Below are 18,318 nucleotides of genomic sequence, written 5' to 3'. Positions count from 1 at the left end.
TCAATGTTCCGCCTGCTTTTAGCGGTGCGATGATATACACCTGCACGGTGACAAATGAGCACTATGGAGCAAAAATCGCGGCGCGCTCACCGCATTCGACTGAATTAATTCGTCTCTCCGTGTCTCTTAGAGCGTCATCCTCCAACACAGGCTTAACAAAGCACAGAGTCGACAGCCGAATGGTGAAATTTATTTGCGTAGACAATAAAGTAAGTTAATATAAATGTACTATTAGTATAGTAACTTTTCAGGATAGAAATGTAATATGAATTTTATCAAAACCTGGACGTGACGCGATGAAACTCGGTCTTAAAATCGATCATAAAATGATCCGAGGTCTTCCATACACCATCAGTGCCCTATTGAAACTTGCTTCTTGAAAGAGGATTGACTCGAGATGAGAACTAAAGGATTAACTGCACTTAATCTTCCTCGGAGAAAATTAGAAGTTAGTAGTTGAAAGTAAGGCCATGTTTCATATAACTATCATACATAATGCCATGTCTATCCGTTAGTAAGTAGCATTGGCATCGGGCACTTAGCCGCCGCCGCCGCCGGCGCCCTGATTTATGTGCGCCGGCAGCCGCCGCCGTGACAATTTATTTCAATTAGCGCGTGCACCGCCCGCGGCTGCCCGCGCCGAGCTCGGCGACATCAATATTGTTAAATATTCACTCAAATTCAGCGACGAATGAACGACAAATTGAATCCTGCTCATTGTATTTATATAGAAATCCCTGAAGGCGTTTCAGTATTCGATTTCGAAAATGAGCGCTATCGCCTGGAAAGTACTCTATAGATGAGAAAAAAAAAAAATTGTTAATGATAAAAAAATAAAAAGCCTTTGATAAAAAAAATCATAAAAATAAAGCGGTGGTTTCACTGCGTAATAAATTCCTATTTTCTCTTTACTAGTGCCAAACAAGCATTAAGTCCTGAATTTATTTAATGAGGGTCATCAAGCTATCGTTTCCCAAAGAAAAACAATTCAAGGGAGAAAAATTGGATCTCCCACGTTTGTGTCAAAATCTTTAAATCAACAGTGGGCACTTTACCGTAATGGGTGCCTTTCGCGAACGTGCCGCAACATTTTTAAACGGACTTTTTCGCAAGCTTTCGCCGCATCCTTTGTTTGTACTGGTGCAAAATATGGAGAGTGTAATACATACTTCACATAATTTTGTAAATGGGGACTATAAAATTCAGGACTCGAGCGAGAATCGAACCCACGCCCCTGCGTAACCGAGACAGTGCTCATCAAGTGTGAAGATCATTTATACTTCACATATGTATAACGCAAATGTGCTAATTTTCTGTGAACACCGTCGGGTTGTTAGTAACACAATAATTAACAAAATCACGATTATGCTACAGAGATCAAATAGCCAAATTCTTCTCCTCTGGCATTCCCCTGGTGTTGCAGGCATTCATAGGCAGCGGTGACCACTTCCCATCAAGTGGGACATGACTGTTTGCTTGCTCAATAGTACCTCTATATATTAAAATGATCTATTGCTACCAAGCATACCGTGTATAAATTAAAATGTACGGTTTGGGGCACTTCTGTGCTTACTTTGTTTGGTGCTGTAGTGTTCGCTCGCGCTCGATTGCTCTCGTGACGCTTTTAACGAACAAATGAATCCTGGAGTGATCAGGATTTGCAGCGTAAACCGTTAGCATTTTATTGTCATTCTCTAAGCAGACAGTAAAGGAAAAATATTATTTTTCTCCCCATTGAATTCGGTAATCGTTAAGTTGACGGTTGAATACATGGCATGTCATGAAATTGTTTTTAAAAATTAGTTATTTATTACCCATTATGTTATTACCTTACTTTGAAAACTATTTTTATGAACTATAAAATATTTTTACAAGAAAAATAAAAGAAGACATGATCAGACGACCATACATAAAACCAACCAATAGTAACGACAAGAAAAATATATATGTTATGATAGTCACAGAAAAAAACATGTATATCCGAAAAGTATTTATAATAACCAAATTACCATATTTATAAACCAAAATATGAAAGAATAGAAAAAAAAACCTGAATGAAACAAATAATAATGGCTTTAACAAACATATTTAACTAGATATTTGTTCTGAAATCTCATACACAACCATACAAAACTATACAAAAAAAACACAACAATATATGGAGGTCAACTGCTTATTCCACAGTGCTATATAGGTAGGAGCTCTTGCTAGCAGTGGTGAGAGATCCTGGGATAGAGGCGAGGTTGGTGATGATCTGCTGGTATATGTTGATGCCGTCGAGGAAGGTCTGGGCATTGAGGTGCTCGTCCACCGAGTGCAGCAACAGCGGCGTGTTGGGCATGGGGGAGAAGCCGAAGGCTGGCGTGCCCTCTGACCGCACGTGCCGCGCGTCAGTCGACCCTGGCGGGACGATCGGCAGGATCAAGATCTTTCTGAAATATTACCCTTAATTTAAGCCTAGTTTTCATTTCGATACTAGATTCATATTATATTGTACCCTTTACATTCCGCAGAAATGTGTTATAAATTGTGTCATTAGTGAGAAAAATATAACTTGATTGATTTTTTTTTGAAGAAGTGAACCGATATTATTGGCGTGGAAATTCTTGCGTGATGTTAATATCCTCAAAAAATTGACGTTTAAAACATCTGATTTCATCATGAAGTCAATGCATGCATTATAAACTTACAACCATGGAATTTGTAGGTACTCCAGTACCTACTAATTCCATACTTACTAAAATATTTTAATGTCACTAATATTGTAATCAAAATTAGGCTTACATAATATATATCTTGGGCTACCTGTCCCACCGCTGCCACTAATTTGTGAACATAATGTGATACCAAATAGATTTTATTATTTGAATTGTATTTTATGCATTGATTTAATAGATATTTGCATATATACCAGTAGGGTTTAGAAATGTTTTTGTTAAAATTAAGGAGTAACGAAGTCGGAGTCATAGTGGCGGGGGACATTCTTGGTAACAAACAGTCGCTTGTTCTCGTAGATATATGTCATCTTCACGTTGGCAGCCACATCTAAGGTGAAGAGCACTCACTGTTCCACGGCAGCAGCGACGATGGCGGCCCAGTAGGGGTTGTCAAGGCTGACCCTGGTGGCTGGAGACTGCTTGTTCTTGGAGATGTAGGTCAACGTCACGTTGTCGCCCGCTTGCGCTATCCATGACTCCACCTGTTAATAATCATCGGAATATGTAAATGTTTAAAATAAAAGAATGGAACTAAATTAATATATATATATTTAACGAAAATATAGAATAACCAGTATAACAATAGTTGTTACAATTTTTTCTCATCATATATCAAATTAAATCATACATCATATTCAAATACTGTTTACCCATACTAATATTATAAAGAGAAAAGATTAGCTTTTTTTGTAACGAATAAACTAAAAAAGTACTGGACCGATTTTGCTGAAATTTGGCAAAGGCAGACGAAACCTTCAGGAATAACATAGGCTTTTTTAATTATGTTGTTACCCGAGAAAAGCCGGGACGGACTTCTAGTGTAATTATAATTTAACACAGAGGAATTACTACTTTAAAATAAGGAATAGAAAATATATCAATAACCCACCATGGCTTGAAATTCGCTCTCTTTGACGCGGGTGCCCAGCCTCATGTCAAAGGTCAGGCTGACGTGGTTAGGTAACACATTGTTCGCTGTTCCGCCCTGAAATATTAAGTAGGTGTAACTACTCTATAAGTAATTCAAGTAGGATGTCCACAAGTATACATCAACGTTTTTTCATATGTCACGTGTTTTCACATAAAAATTTGTAAGACACATTGCAGTGACTTCTTCAATCAATTTGATCAATTACACCGCAGGAGTCTGGCCTAATAGCGCTTATATGAATTTATGGAACATTGTTCATTTCCTACGTGCAGTAAACAGATTACAAACAATTTGGGTATCTTCAAGGCAAGTGTGAATAACCAATTTTTGTGCGCGTACCATAGACCTCATCTACGTTTCCCATTAGGCTATATTGCGGTCAGAATTACTCAAATTTAATATAAAAAAAAGAAATAGTAAATAATAAGATCTCACGTTTAGTTTGTTGAGGTTGACAGAGGTGTAGATGCCGGCGTCGGCGATGGTGGCTTGTGTAGACAGCTCGTACTGCTCGTCCCTGTACGCCAGAATGATGTCTATCACGTTGCGACACTGCAAAAATTAAATTGTGTGTGTAAAAATTAAAACTAAATTGTCCCACACCGACAATGGTCATTCTGTCCCCACTCTACCTAATCCGACCTTAATAATAAATAGTTTAATCGGACCTTTAATAAAAAAACTATTACTATGGATTTATTTCCAATTTGTCGATTATTTGAGAAAGTAATCTACGAGTGATAGATCTAATCTATATAGTAAATAAAATCTATATCTATCTATACACATAATAAAACTGGGAGATATTTAAGGAAAATAACTATGGGCTGATTTTATGTGGTTAATAGAGACCAAAATAATTATTTTTTAATATTTGTCTGTTTATCTGTATTTTTGTTCGCCCATCACACAAAAATTACTGGATGTAATGATGCAGTTTGTACAGTTGTATAGCGGATGGTCTAACTTAATATCTGGTATAGGTTTTATCGCGATACGTTTTCTAGTTTTAATTTAATTTGGTAAAATAAAGGACATATGGTATCTTTCATCCCTGCAAGATAACTGCTCCCGTGGGAAAATACGCGGGCTAAGCCGCGGGCAAAAGCTAGTTTGAAATATTTGACATAAGGAAAGCTAAATAAAGTTATCATAAAAAGAACACCCAATGAAATAAGACGAATATTTCGCAGAGAATTACATAATTTCGTAGCACAGAGTCGTAGGCTCACCTTACCCGTAGCCGTCGAATTTGTCGCAGGGAACGTGGAACCGTGACCCGCTACGCCGTAGCAGTCCACTTGGATCTCTATAAATATTTTTTAAAAAATCATTTATTTAATCATAAACTATGCTTTATGATTACTACTTTATGTAGTTATGACTTTTTATTGCTAATCTTTATTATAAAGAAACCATAAATTGGTTTCTTACGAGGAAAATGCTTTTTTAGCATAATAGGATCTAGTACATGTCCTCAAATGCGAATACAATTCAGAAAATTTACATAAAATTGCTTTATAACATGGTAAATAAAATTTTATCGTCGGAAGCCTGGGTTCTAGCATATTTAAATTGACTTAGTAAAAATCTGATACTCACGCCATACTGATTTGTCCTGGTAGAAAACAGGAATGATAGGGATGTCATAGGAAGTGCCCTCATCCAGTTCTATACCAACATTCATGTTATAAAACGCGGTGGTATTCACGAACGGTATCATCCCGTACTCGCCTCCGATTTCCTCATCTGACATAATACAGATAAAAAATAATTATTAGTAATATAGGTACCTACTAATTATTGATTAGATACTTCACGCAAATACAAATAAGGTACATAGATTAAATTACATTTGTAATTTGTAATCGTCAAAGTATTTGTATTGTATATAGTCCCGGGTTCGATCCCCGGTCGGGTCATGATAGACAATGGTCTTTTTCTGATTGGCCCGGGTCTTGGATGTTTATCTATATATGTATTTGTTATAAAATATAATATCGTTGAGTTAGCATCCCATAACACAAGTCTCGAACTTAGTTTGGGGCTAGCTCAATCTGTGTGATTTGTCCTAATATAAAAATAAAAATAAAATAAAAAAATAAAAAATATATACAATATATTGTTTATCTTTTATTTTATTGAAGACTCGTTTGCATACAGATTCATTTCAATAGCTATAGTCACTGCATAGTAGGTAACAAAATCGACCTTCGTCCGTCTGTTTCTGGGTGAATTTCACAAGCATTTGAACGCGGCGTGTAGCGTTTCATTAGTGTGCGACATTTTTTTAAAATAAGGAATCTTTTTTTTTTTAAATTAAACATTTATAAAATTAACATTGTACCAGTACTTTACTTATTTACAAAATAGGATAATTTAATTGATTACTGTGAATGGTGCAAATTAATAAACACTAATGACATCTCGGCGCGGAGTTCAAAACGCTCATAAAATTCACCCTTCCAAGCTTTCTTTTGTTAAACCGCGCAATGGATTTTGATGTAGTTTTTAACTGTTATTATATACACAATTTATTCCCGAAGGTTTATAGACTTCGTGCGAAGCAGAGCCAGGTCGCTAGTGTATAAATAAATAAGTCCATTACTCCACCTGGCATGAGAGTCATATAGACCGTGCGCAGGAGTGTGACATTGTTGGCTTTGATCCGCCGGAGAGCGTCGTAATACTGGATGGCTACAGACTTCATGTCTTGGGTGCCGCGTCCATAGATGTCACCCTCGTCAGTCATGAACGCCTCAAATGGTGGGTAGGTCCATCCGTCCTAAAACATTTTTTCTTATGCCGGCTACACACTATCGCCGTACTTAGATGAGATGCCCACGCGTCTTCCCACATATATACTATTATTATAAAGAGATAAGATAATTTTGTGAATTTATATGTTTGAGGCGGGTAATCCCCGAACCGATTTAAAAAAATATTTCACCATTAGGAAGGTACATTTTCCAAGATTGCTATAGGATATATTTATTCTCAAAATTCCCACGGGAGCGGAGCCCCGGGCAACATCTAGTGTCTAATATTTTTGAAAGACCTATTCAACAACACTACACTATAGGAAAGATTTTTTAAAATCCCGTGTACCTTAAAAAATTGATTCAAGATTTTATTTGACCACTTTGTCGGCGTAATTAATGTGTATATACCCGTATTTACATCATTCCAGTGGTAACAGTTTTTGTGCTAGACCATAGGTGAACAGACAAACGGACATGGCTAAAGGATTCCTTGTCTGTAGGACTACGAAACCCTAAAACGCAGTATCATCAAATTGATTTAACTGAAAAACTGTATTTAATAATGGTTATCTATATTCGGAGATAAAGAGTAATTTTTGTTACTTCTTGAAGATAATCTTATCACGACAGTGTCTGTATAAGATTATCTTGTGTCTGTTCTCTATAACAATTTTAATTTTAAAATAAACCATCATTAATTAGTTTGCACGTAAATTACTCTAAAATCAAACGTATGTATTTTTTTAATATACTTGCTGCCAAAAGCAAACAACATCTTTACTATAGTATGCATGTCTGGATAATCATTTAAAGATTTTTGTCGTTTTAGTCTCTTATATCATCGTCAAGCGTTTAAGAAGATTGTTCTTCTCGGTGGAGCAGCCATATTAATCAAGAATTTCGTAAACATCTTTCCTCGTATTGTTCCAATTGCTTTCAGTAACGATCGCTTTCATTTGATCAACTCTAGTACTAACCTTGATATCAACGTTACTTTAATGTTATCATGTGTATTTAACCACTCGCATGTAGACGTGAAACATAGTTTAATAAAATAATATATTAACATATATGTATGTTTACACTCAGCTGCGACTTCACAAAGACCGGGGCTCGAAAAAAACTTTAAAATGTACTTTAAAATGTTGAAGCAGGCTATGATTTAATAACCGATCGCATGTCTGACGTCAACCGTCTTTGGAAATGCTGTTATTGCCTATAACCTGCCAAGGATATTTTTTTAAAATATATTTACAATATCATGGGATATTGTATTCTAGGGTGGAATCACACGCTAGTGCGGAACCACAATATCCCAGAATCATACACGTACATTGTACCTACCGTGCCTAAAAGCTATTAATTATATTAACAAAACCTACGGCTTCATCTGCTGGGACCACGTCCATGTGGGAGTTGAGCATGATGGCGTCCAGCGAGGGGTCCGCGCCCTCCCACTTCAGCACCAGCACAGGGTACCCCTCCTCGAACTCATATTGTGTAATGGGAACCCCCTCGGCCTCCGCCAACGCCGTCCAGAACTCTACAGCTGGGCCTAAAACAAATAATAAATAAATTTTTATGTAAACTGTCTATTGAGATAAATGAAAAGCCATTTTATTTTTATTGAGAATGGTAGCAAATATATTGAAGATTGGGCCCTAAGAACAGTGGCATGAAAGCATCCGAGAATGCATTTAAATTTGTGTAAATACCTATGTATTATAACTTCAAAATATGGCCCAGTTCTGAGGCAGATGTTTGCAGCATTAGGAAAAAAGACGTACTCGTATATGTATATAGGTATAGATCGATTAAAATTGTTTTCACGTATTTATTTACGCGGCATCTTACTTCTCGCTGAATGAAAATATATCGTGAGAAAGCCAGAAGCTAGCAAAAGGGTGGTTTTCAGAGCGTTTCGACTGCTACGTCATAATCAATCATTTCCATAATCGATCATTCATAATATTAATATTACTACACTACAGATTAATTATTTTAAAGTCAGACAGCAAAACTAATTCCTGTCTATGTTAAAAATTCAAAAACATGTACTGACAGCGCGGCCGCTGCCATCGAAAAGCTCTGAGAATCACCAAAAGCGTCTTTCAACAGTTTCACCAACGATGGCAGAAGTAGAAGGTCAAACCAAATTAAGTCATGGTTATAGTCAATTATTTGACTATAACCATGACTTAAAGTTACAATGAATCATAATAGGCTAGGTACTTACTGAGATCATTTCCAGTGGTTGTATTAATCTGGACATATTGTCTTAAAAGTTCCACCGGGTCACTCGGGATGTCTTCAGTTAAAACGGCAGCAAACAATCCACACACCAACACCACGGATATCATATTGATATGCGCACCAACCCGCCAATATACATTTTTAACAAGTGTCTGTCTATTTATTGCGAAAATAAAAATGAAATAATTTTATTACTTTATATTTATCACTTGCTCTGTCACCGTCATAAAATACCAAATATATTGTACAAACTGAAATGGAAAATCAGCTAGCTAAGAGCGATTTAAATTCATGTAAAATAGGGTTCCCTAAATATAATCTACTTCATGATAAAACATTTTTTTATGTAACACGCCTCACAATTGGACAACATGGACAACACTCGACGGCCAACACTAAGCACTAAGAATATATCTTGGTTCAGATGGACACAAACACAGAAACGAGTACAACACACCCAGAACCGCAGACAAATATTTCTGGTCACAAGTACAAATGCCGCCCGCGCTGAGAATCGAACCCAGGACCTCCAAGATGGTGGACGGGCGTAGTGACCATTACGCTACGGAGATCGTCTTTACGATTATTTTAATAATCGTCATTTAGGAAAAAAGCCGAATCTATGGTTATAATGAATTATTTTCTATGGAACTCGATTGAGCTCCGAAAGATACTTTAGTACACTAGTCTACTTCTGTTTAGATTTCTATATCATCCTACCAATAAAATATAATATTCAAAACTTTAATCCCCAAAGCGAAAATTTTAAAATATGAAATACGAGTACAAAGAACAGATGAATATTGTGAAAATATCCATATTATTTATATCGTACGGAACCTTTACTATTGTAAACTTCTACTGTTTTCGCAAACATATATATTTTAAATGTTACATTTATCTTTACCATACAATCTATCTTCCATAAGATATACTACCTCATCTCAAGAGCATCGCATCGTGTTTATCATTATAGTTACATGCGATAATGCTAGTGTACATATTTATATCTCCTGCTACGTTATGTATATTATTAATCCAATACACTGAACAAGAAATGGTTATAAATTCAATTAGGGTAAAGTATTGTTATAATATATTTTAACAAGGATATAGGTAGCTTAACAATCATTAAGAAGCGGTGGTGGTGTAAAGGTTAAGACGCCCGCCTGTGGATTGAAAGGTCCCAGGTTCGAATCCTACTAGTGTCACCAATCTGACTCATGTAGTTTTCATAGACCACCACTTGCTTCCGGTGAAGGACAACATCGTGAGGAAACCTGCACACTGGTTGATTATTATTTACTTATGTGTGAAATGGAGAAGGCAATGGCAACCCACTCCATTAATAATGATAAGAAAATTGTTGTGTGTGTTCCATTCCACGTAATGACCACGACCCTCAGCCATGAGGAATAAGACTATGAAGAAGGTAGCTTAATAAGGGCATAGCTTAGTGTGAATAACAGATATTAGTGATTCATTTAGCACTATTAGAGCCTCATTTGGCATGAGGTATTTTAATTTAAATATGAACTTGATCAATTAATCGAACTGCCCTGGATATTGGAAAGACACAGTTCTTGATAAATAAATAAGAAAGTGATAATATATATTGACTCTTTAGATATTTATATAAACTTTAGGGTTCCTTTTATTATTTTGAAATACGAAACCCAATTTGTCTGTGAAAGTCTATGTATTCGTATCCTTAACATTGCCATTGTAACTTGAGATAACAACTTGATACAATTGTTTTATATCATTATTAACAACTGTTTAAATAAAGTACACTTGAATACATATTAAAACTAGTCCATGATAAAATTTAATTAAGTAATGAATATTTAAAACAATGTTTTCGGCGCGTCCTGTATAGCTATCTAATTAATATTTTGCATAAATAGTTATTTTCCCAAATTGTTTCAAAACAGAGACCTGATAAGTCTGATGTGGAAAAGAGACTAGCTGCACTATAGCATGTATGGAACATAAAGTTCACGTGAACGAAGTCGCCGGCACCAGCTAGTAATAAATAGCAGGAGCACATATGCATGGAGCATCTCGCCCATGGTCCTACCTTTATCACGATGTTAAATTGTTATTTGATCTGAAATTACTAGTCGTGCATATAGTCGTAAATATTATTACGAAACACATTTTGCAATTTTATAGTAATACATGTATGATATTCATTATACTTACACAGACGGTCTTATGCACCTATTGGAATGGATTATTTATTTATCTAATCAATCTAAACTGTAATCCCAAATTATTCATCTAAATCCCGGCGTGATCTAAGGTATACTTATCGGTGTAATAAAGATCGCTGCACCTTCGGCTAATTTATACAAGACACTATCTATTTTTATAGCTAATTCTTCCACTCATCAAAATTTATTAAACACTTCGTAATAATCACGCTTTTGCCAGCGTCCCCGCCCGCGGCAAAATATATACTTGACATACAAACTTGTAACCCCTACTTCACCCCCGCAGGGATACAATTTCCAAAAAAAAACCTTTTTCTCACTACAAAAAGATGTTCGAGATGCTTATTTATGTTAAACTCTCTGCAAATTTTCAAGATTTCTTTCTTCGATTAAAAGCGTCGTCTCTGTTTAGACATCCCAACTCCCAACCAATAATACCTCTATACTATGTTAAGAAAGGAAATAAATGAACATTTAAATATGAAATCGGTTATGATTGATTCCATACAATTTATTTCAAGTTAAAAGAGATGTAGGGACCCAACATGGGATAAGTCTGCCGCTATCTTTCTTGTATTAAAATTATTGTTTTCTGCAACATGTACTTATTTTTCGTGCAAATAAGAAATTATAAAGCTTGTGCTAGAAGGACTACACGTTGCCCAACTTCTTTAGAATAGCAACATAAACATCTATGCCCTTAAGAAAGGTGTGGACATTGAGGTATTCGTCGGATGTGTGTATCCTGGATATAGTATGAGTTTTGGGAGAGAATCCAATGGACGGCACGCCGCGACTGCGCAGCGGAATCATGTCGGTTGCGGCTGGACACACTAGCGGCGTCAGCGAACTGCCTCTGAGATGAAAACAAGTATTGTTTAACAAAACACCGATTAGGAAAACATCTATGACTAATCGACTTATTCTTTTGCCCTTTAGAAGTGTTTGGTGATTCTGGTTTTTTAAAATAAGTTAAATGTTTTAAAGAGCAATGTGTATTCGTCCATGCTCACACGTGGATGCATTCTTTGTTGTGTGGGCTTAACATGACATTATCACTGGTGTTAGCTAGGTACTATGCCGATTTCATCCCGGAATCAATCACTACTATCAAATTTGAATTATATTATAATTATATAATAGGTGATGGAAACTGGGGACGTAGCATATATTCCTTAAGAAATTTTGCTAATATAAATTAAAACAATTTGTATTGTTATGTTTACACAAACAATGTAATCAAAATTTTACTATATGTAGTTTACGGAGTCATGTTTTGTTGCAACACCAATACGTGAGATTGTAAAAATGACGTCGATACTGAAAGCAGTTTACAGGCTCGTAAAAAATTAACAAAGTATTAAAAATTAGAACTCCTTCCAGAAACAAATAATATGTAAATAAATTAAATTAATAATTATTATATTTATTATGATAAATTAATCCAGAATGGACAGCATGAAACAGAACAAGTCCGCCGTTTAAGTATGGGCCCGTCCTTTGCAATTTTTTGTAAAAGGATAAAATCTACAATTCTCACGTTTCAGTGATGGCGTCCCGGAGAGCGAGCCAATACAAGTTGTCGTCTCCTATTGGCGTCGCCACGGACTCCGTGACATGTCGCACGAACTCCATCCGTGTTCCGTTGCCACTCCGTGACCGCCACGATTCAGCCTGCAATGTGTTGTTAGCCTTATTCCTAGTTCCAAGTTAAATCCTGTACGATATGAAACTATCTATGTAAGTTGCTTAAAAAAACTATATTTTAGACATAAGGTTTAATTATTGTCAGAGAGATCTTATTGCATTTAATGTGTGACTAAATAATTATGTGCGTGCAGTAAGCCGTTGGGGAGTTCTCGCGTCTGAAGCGGTTCCTGAGTGCACGATCAGGTCATGGTTATCATAATAATGAACTGTCATTCAAACTAAACGTGCGTACAAAATTGCAGCTTAATCGGTTGAAGGTTGCAAGATTCCACCCGAATAGACATAGCGACATAAATACGTAGTTACATACATTGCAATAAGCTTGTAAAAAGAGGACGCTGCCTGACCTATATAAATTATAACCTATAAAAACGAGCTAACCGCTAAAAGTAACAACCTGAAATTTATCTTTCATCTTAATTTAAGAAGTAAAAATATAGTTATTACCCACGGCTCCGCCCGCGACAAAAAAGCTTATGTCACTCTTCAGCTCACCAACTATCACTATGTCAAAAATCATTCTAATGCTCCGTTTTGACGTGAAAGGAGGACAAACATACTTTCACATTTAATATGGAAGTATTGCTATGGATAGTCATCGATTAATCGCACGCTTACCAATGCCAAAAGTTCGTCGTTGTCTGTGGTGGGACCAAGTCTTATGTCCACCATCACTGTTATAGTTTTGGCAATTACATTTGCAGCCAATCCACCCTGTATAAAGTAATTAATATTAACACCGAGCCGGATCTTATAGATAAAAACATAATTAAACAATAAATTAACTACAATAACCGATCATAAACTTTTTTCAATTGCATTACTAGATAATGTGCGATAAATTTGTCAAAAAGTTTATAGAGTAATAAATCAACAGAGCAGTAATTGATTCGTCGTCACTGAAATATACATACAATTTTATAGTATATTAGTATAATAAGCTATTTCAATTAGTTAGTACCAAGTTTATATGCAACTAGTCGCGCGCGTTAACGGGAACAGTTATTTCTCCGGCATGTAAGGTACCCTACGTCCTTCTCCACACTTCAAAATACATGTATGCAAAATTTCAAGAAGATGGGTTGAGTAGATAGAGCGTGATGAGGTAACAAACAAATTTACTTTCGCATTTATAATATTAGGATTAGGATTAATACATAGTTACCCGGAAAGGCAAGGAATCTCACGTCTCTATTGTATATACAAGGACACAATATTAAATATAGGTACATACTAAAAATATTCATTCACGAATCGCTGCTTTTTGAGCATGTGTAAGGATAAAAAATAGTTGAAAATATGAGCTGAGCTGACGCTTCATTTAGTTGCAGAAATAAAACTTACACTAATAACGTTGATATTGACCGAGTTGTATCCGCTATAATCCGTTGGCTCCTTGGTTCTCATGACACGTATTTGCTCCTCTCTCCATTCCATTATCATATTTATCAATCTTTGAGCCTAGAATATAAGATTTTACGAAAATAACTTTTATTGTACTTATTTTTGTCATATAAGTTTAGTGTTATATAAACCTATTGTAGTGCATTACATGGTTTTCGGAACGTGAAACAATATATTAATTTAAATAAAATGTATAATAGGTAGTAGATCTGTTTATTGGTCTTACCATCCTAATAGTGGGTTTGGGTGGTTGTTAATAGGGAAAACACTGTTTGAATGAGTTTCTTTCGGCATTTCTTCTCAGCAGTGGTCGTTCCGAAATGCTAGTAGTTTGTAGCTTTGGTAAACATCATTTAATTTAGAATATGACGTGAAAAAGTGCCTGTGAAGGCCTAATTTCTATAAATAAATGATTTGATTTTGATTTGATTAACCGTTGAACGGTGCTTTAACGGTTAATCTGCGCCCCGCCGTCTTTTAGATAAAATGTCGTAGGTAAAAGGTTTTCTGCGCAGGTTAAATTTAACGTCAAAGTTGATTGTTGCTACGCACCCTAACAAAGCCAATGCCCTTAAAAATAAAACAAACTTGCTGTTCTCGCAAAATAGCCCGGGGCAAAATGGTTTGGTTTGGCATACAAATTTACGGCCCCCATTTCTAGTCTTCACATTTCAAATTTCATCAAACTCGGTTTACCGGTTTTGCTGTGAAAGTGTAACAGAAAGACACATTACATTTAGCATAGATGTAATTCAATTGAAATTATTTAAAAACAGACCTTTTCCATGGCGCTGTCCTCGGGCATTAAAACTGAATGGCCGCCCTCCCCATACGTTGTGTACTTTAAAACTGTAAACAAATGTTATTACGTAAAAATTATATAGGTAACAAAAGTAGAAAAAAAATGTATTTTTTTAGCTTGAAAGATAAGAATTTACACGAGAGTTATTACTTATTTTTAAACCTACTTATTTTTTACGTTTTTGTGTTGCACTAAGATTTATCTATTTTTCCCCATATAACTTTTATATTTACTTATTCTTAGTTATATATTTTTTTACATAAAAGATTGTCAATGCTAGGAATGAAGGTAAAGTATGAAAAATGCAAAAAATAAATGTCAACTAAAGTACAAGAATTGACTCACTCCAAGGCCTCCTGTCCTGGTACATGGCTACGTAGTTTCCGTCAGACGTCGACAAGCCTTCGTCCAAAGCAAATCCAATATTCAATGCCGCAAATTCCGTTGTGTTTACAAATGGCAACATACCATTTAATCCTCCCGTTTCTTCGTCTGTAACATTAATGAAATCTTGGGCTCCGTAAAGAATATCGATGTCACTTCGTATGCTTAGATTTAGACTAAAATTTGGTCTTTGAAAATTGAGAACAATTCAGTAATTTAGAGAGTATACTTTCTCACCAGAACAGAACATTGGATTTGAGGTGATTTTTAGCGTGTAGTTAGTTGGAGAAGGAGAATGACTTAGATTACTCTTTGCTGCACTCGGTTCTGCGGTCTACTGTTAGTAATACATACCGTAGACAATTCCACATTTAATATAAGAAAGTTACACCGACAAAATTTTGTACAAAACCGATTTCGAAACGAGAGTATAATAATAAGGATTTATACAATATTATTACGTCGAACAGTTTGCCGTTCTTTGGCGGATTCGATATACATTTCTGGTTTTTCATTACGGTAAATAAATTCACTCTTACTAACTACGCAATATTCACGCATTCGCGTCGGCATGTGTCTGGGTTCGGCGATAATGTGAAAGTGGCATTACAGAAAAGTTAAGTTACGAGTAAGTATATAAACGTGTTGGTAAAAAATAATCTAAATACAGGCAGCAATATGTAAGTGGATGTCAGTAAATAATATTTTACCTGGCATCAAAGTTATATGCAATGTGCGCTGGAGAGTAATGTTATCAGCTCGCAGTTTCCTTATGGCTTCGACATATTGGATAGACACATCCTTATCGTCTTGAGTGCCGCGACCGTAAATGTTGCCCTCGTCGTCCATGTGGGCCGAAAATGGGGGGTAGGTCCAGTCTAACTAAAATATTTTTTTTTGCATACATTATTGTACAAAAAAATTGTACGCCACATTTATTTAAGCTTCACTTAAAAGGTTCAAATGGTTATTTCCCAACTAGTCCAATCAGATACTTATTTCGGCCACATCGCAAAAGAAATTTGGGGCTGGCATTTATGATTTATGTATATTCTTATCCATTTTTTAAATAGTTTAATTTTAAATAACTTTTATTAATTTTATTTATTAATTTATATTTAATTTATTGAGAATTTAGTTTTAAATTACTTTAATATTTATTTTATTTTAGTTGCAGTATAAAGATTGTTGTGTGCATAAATAATGACCAATTTCCGAAATTTGTCACCATTGGAATAATATAGCGTCAAGACACTTACTGGGTCCGCCGGCACCACGTCCATGTGCGAGTTAAGCATGATGCTTGGCAGAGATGGGTCGCCGCCCACCCACGTGACCACGCAGACCGGCAGCCCAGCCGGCCGGTGGACGGCGAAGGTCAAGCCGATCTCATCAGCTTGGCGCTTCCAGAATTCCACTGCATCTTCTTCTCAAACGTAATATCGGCATTATAGCAAAACAGTTGGCCGATTCGGCATACATTACTGGTTTTTTATTGTGGTAATTAGAAGCTATCATATAAACTACGCAATGTCCATTCGTCCGTCCATACGACGAACTCGGTGGCGCAGTGGTAAAGTTCTTGCCACTGAACCGAGACGTCCCACATTCGATTCCCGGTCGGGTTTTGATGGAAAATTATCTTTTTCTAATTGGCCCGGGTTTTGGATGTTTATCTATATATGTATTTGTTATAAAATATAGTATCGTTAGTAGAGTTAGTATCCCAATACACAAGTCTCGAACTTACTTTGGGGCTAGCTCAATCTGTATGATTTGTCCTAATATATTTATTTATTTATTTATTCACTCGCGTCGTCATCTTTCTGACTTCGCCGATAGTAGCCGGCATAAAACATGGCTAATCTCTGCGGTAAGAACGTGATCTAATTTTGAACGAGAAGATTATACCGGCTACAGATTATCGTGATACAGTTCGCCAAACTTTAGCGGACTCGGTATACATTGTTGGTTTTTAATGGCAGTAAATAAAAGCACTCATACTATCTACGCAATGTTCACGCGTTTACGTCGGCATGTGCCTCAGTTCGGCGACAGTGTGGACTTGGCAATAGATAATCCAATCAGTATTAAGTCCACCTTTTGTATGTTTACTATTTGTATTTTGAGCAATACAGTTACAAATTAATAATAGTACTCACTCAAATTATCTTCAATGCTCGTGTCTATCTGTATGTATTCCCGGTATCTCTGGACTGCAGGATGATCATAGTATTGGCGCGTCCTGTGGTTTTTAGGCAAAGGGCTAGCTTGGACTACAGCCAACCATATAAAAACTAGTGACAGCCGCCGCAACATCTCGCTAAGATATAACTATCGTGTGGACTCTGTAGCAGTGATAACACCAGTTTCACGTCACGATTTCGAATTGGAACACGATTGTAGGTACTATTTGAAATGTACTTATACATTGTACCTACAACATTGTAGGTACCTTGCTTGAGATAAATGCATATCACAAAGTGAATAATCATTATGCTTGTATTATGCCGGCTACATACTACCGCTGAACTCAGTCCGATGCCGACACGATTGCATGAACATTGCGTAGTTTGTATGAGAGCTTTTATCTACCGTAATGAAAAACCAGCTATGTATACCGAATCCGCAAAGTTCGGCAAATTGCACCGCGATAATAGTATTAGAGGTAGCGGGATTTAGGTGTTCGCTTGGAATCGGGTTTTCTCGTACACCTTCACATGTTTATACAAAAACATTATCGGTTATGGGGTAGACCGAGTCAAGACTCTTGGCCGTGCGGAGCTGAATAGTGTTGCTAAGTCGTGCTCCGTTGCGACGACGCAACAAGTAGCTCCGTTCTGCTCCGTTGTTTTCTATAGATTTTGACATTTACGTTTGGACGGACGTCAACGTGACTGAGCGCAACGGAGCAATGGGGCATAGTTCTCATGGTCATAGGTTAGATAGAGTTAAGATTCTTGGCCATGTTGAGCTAGATAGTGGACTTACTATTGTTACTGAAAGTTTTGTATATAAATGGATTTGTTATACATGTCACACTTGCTTTTCAACTTATTTTTGTTTATCCGGGACAGTGCTCTTGCAAGATAAGAGCATTGTCCCGGTACTCAGGGGCGCGGGTTCAGTTCCCGCTCGA

General features: G+C 36.3%; 2 protein-coding genes across 2 annotated transcripts; both read right to left on the bottom strand.

The window, feature by feature from the left end:
• Nucleotides 1–1,977: 1,977 nt before the first annotated feature.
• LOC128676325 (aminoacylase-1-like) lies at nt 1,978–9,129 on the bottom strand. Its single transcript, XM_053756383.1, has 9 exons — nt 8,647–9,129; nt 7,793–7,965; nt 6,262–6,433; nt 5,251–5,397; nt 4,881–4,957; nt 4,084–4,200; nt 3,607–3,702; nt 3,066–3,199; nt 1,978–2,432 (listed from the first exon to the last, which is right to left on the bottom strand). The coding sequence occupies exons 1-9, from the start codon at nt 8,768–8,770 to the stop codon at nt 2,174–2,176; spliced, it is 1,299 nt and encodes a 432-aa protein (XP_053612358.1). The 5' UTR covers nt 8,771–9,129; the 3' UTR covers nt 1,978–2,173.
• Nucleotides 9,130–11,348: 2,219 nt separating this feature from the next.
• On the bottom strand, nt 11,349–17,558 carry LOC128676326 (aminoacylase-1-like). Its single transcript, XM_053756384.2, has 9 exons — nt 17,342–17,558; nt 16,439–16,605; nt 15,890–16,061; nt 15,141–15,287; nt 14,772–14,842; nt 13,934–14,050; nt 13,208–13,303; nt 12,420–12,553; nt 11,349–11,735 (listed from the first exon to the last, which is right to left on the bottom strand). Exons 1-9 carry the CDS (start codon nt 17,496–17,498, stop codon nt 11,531–11,533), a joined length of 1,266 nt encoding a protein of 421 aa, XP_053612359.1. The 5' UTR covers nt 17,499–17,558; the 3' UTR covers nt 11,349–11,530.
• Nucleotides 17,559–18,318: the final 760 nt, after the last annotated feature.

This window comes from Plodia interpunctella, chromosome 16, assembly GCF_027563975.2.
Source record: "Plodia interpunctella isolate USDA-ARS_2022_Savannah chromosome 16, ilPloInte3.2, whole genome shotgun sequence".
Classification (NCBI taxonomy): domain Eukaryota; kingdom Metazoa; phylum Arthropoda; class Insecta; order Lepidoptera; family Pyralidae; genus Plodia; species Plodia interpunctella.
Note: the sequence above shows the minus strand (reverse complement) of the source record. Positions and strands in the feature narration are given on the sequence as shown.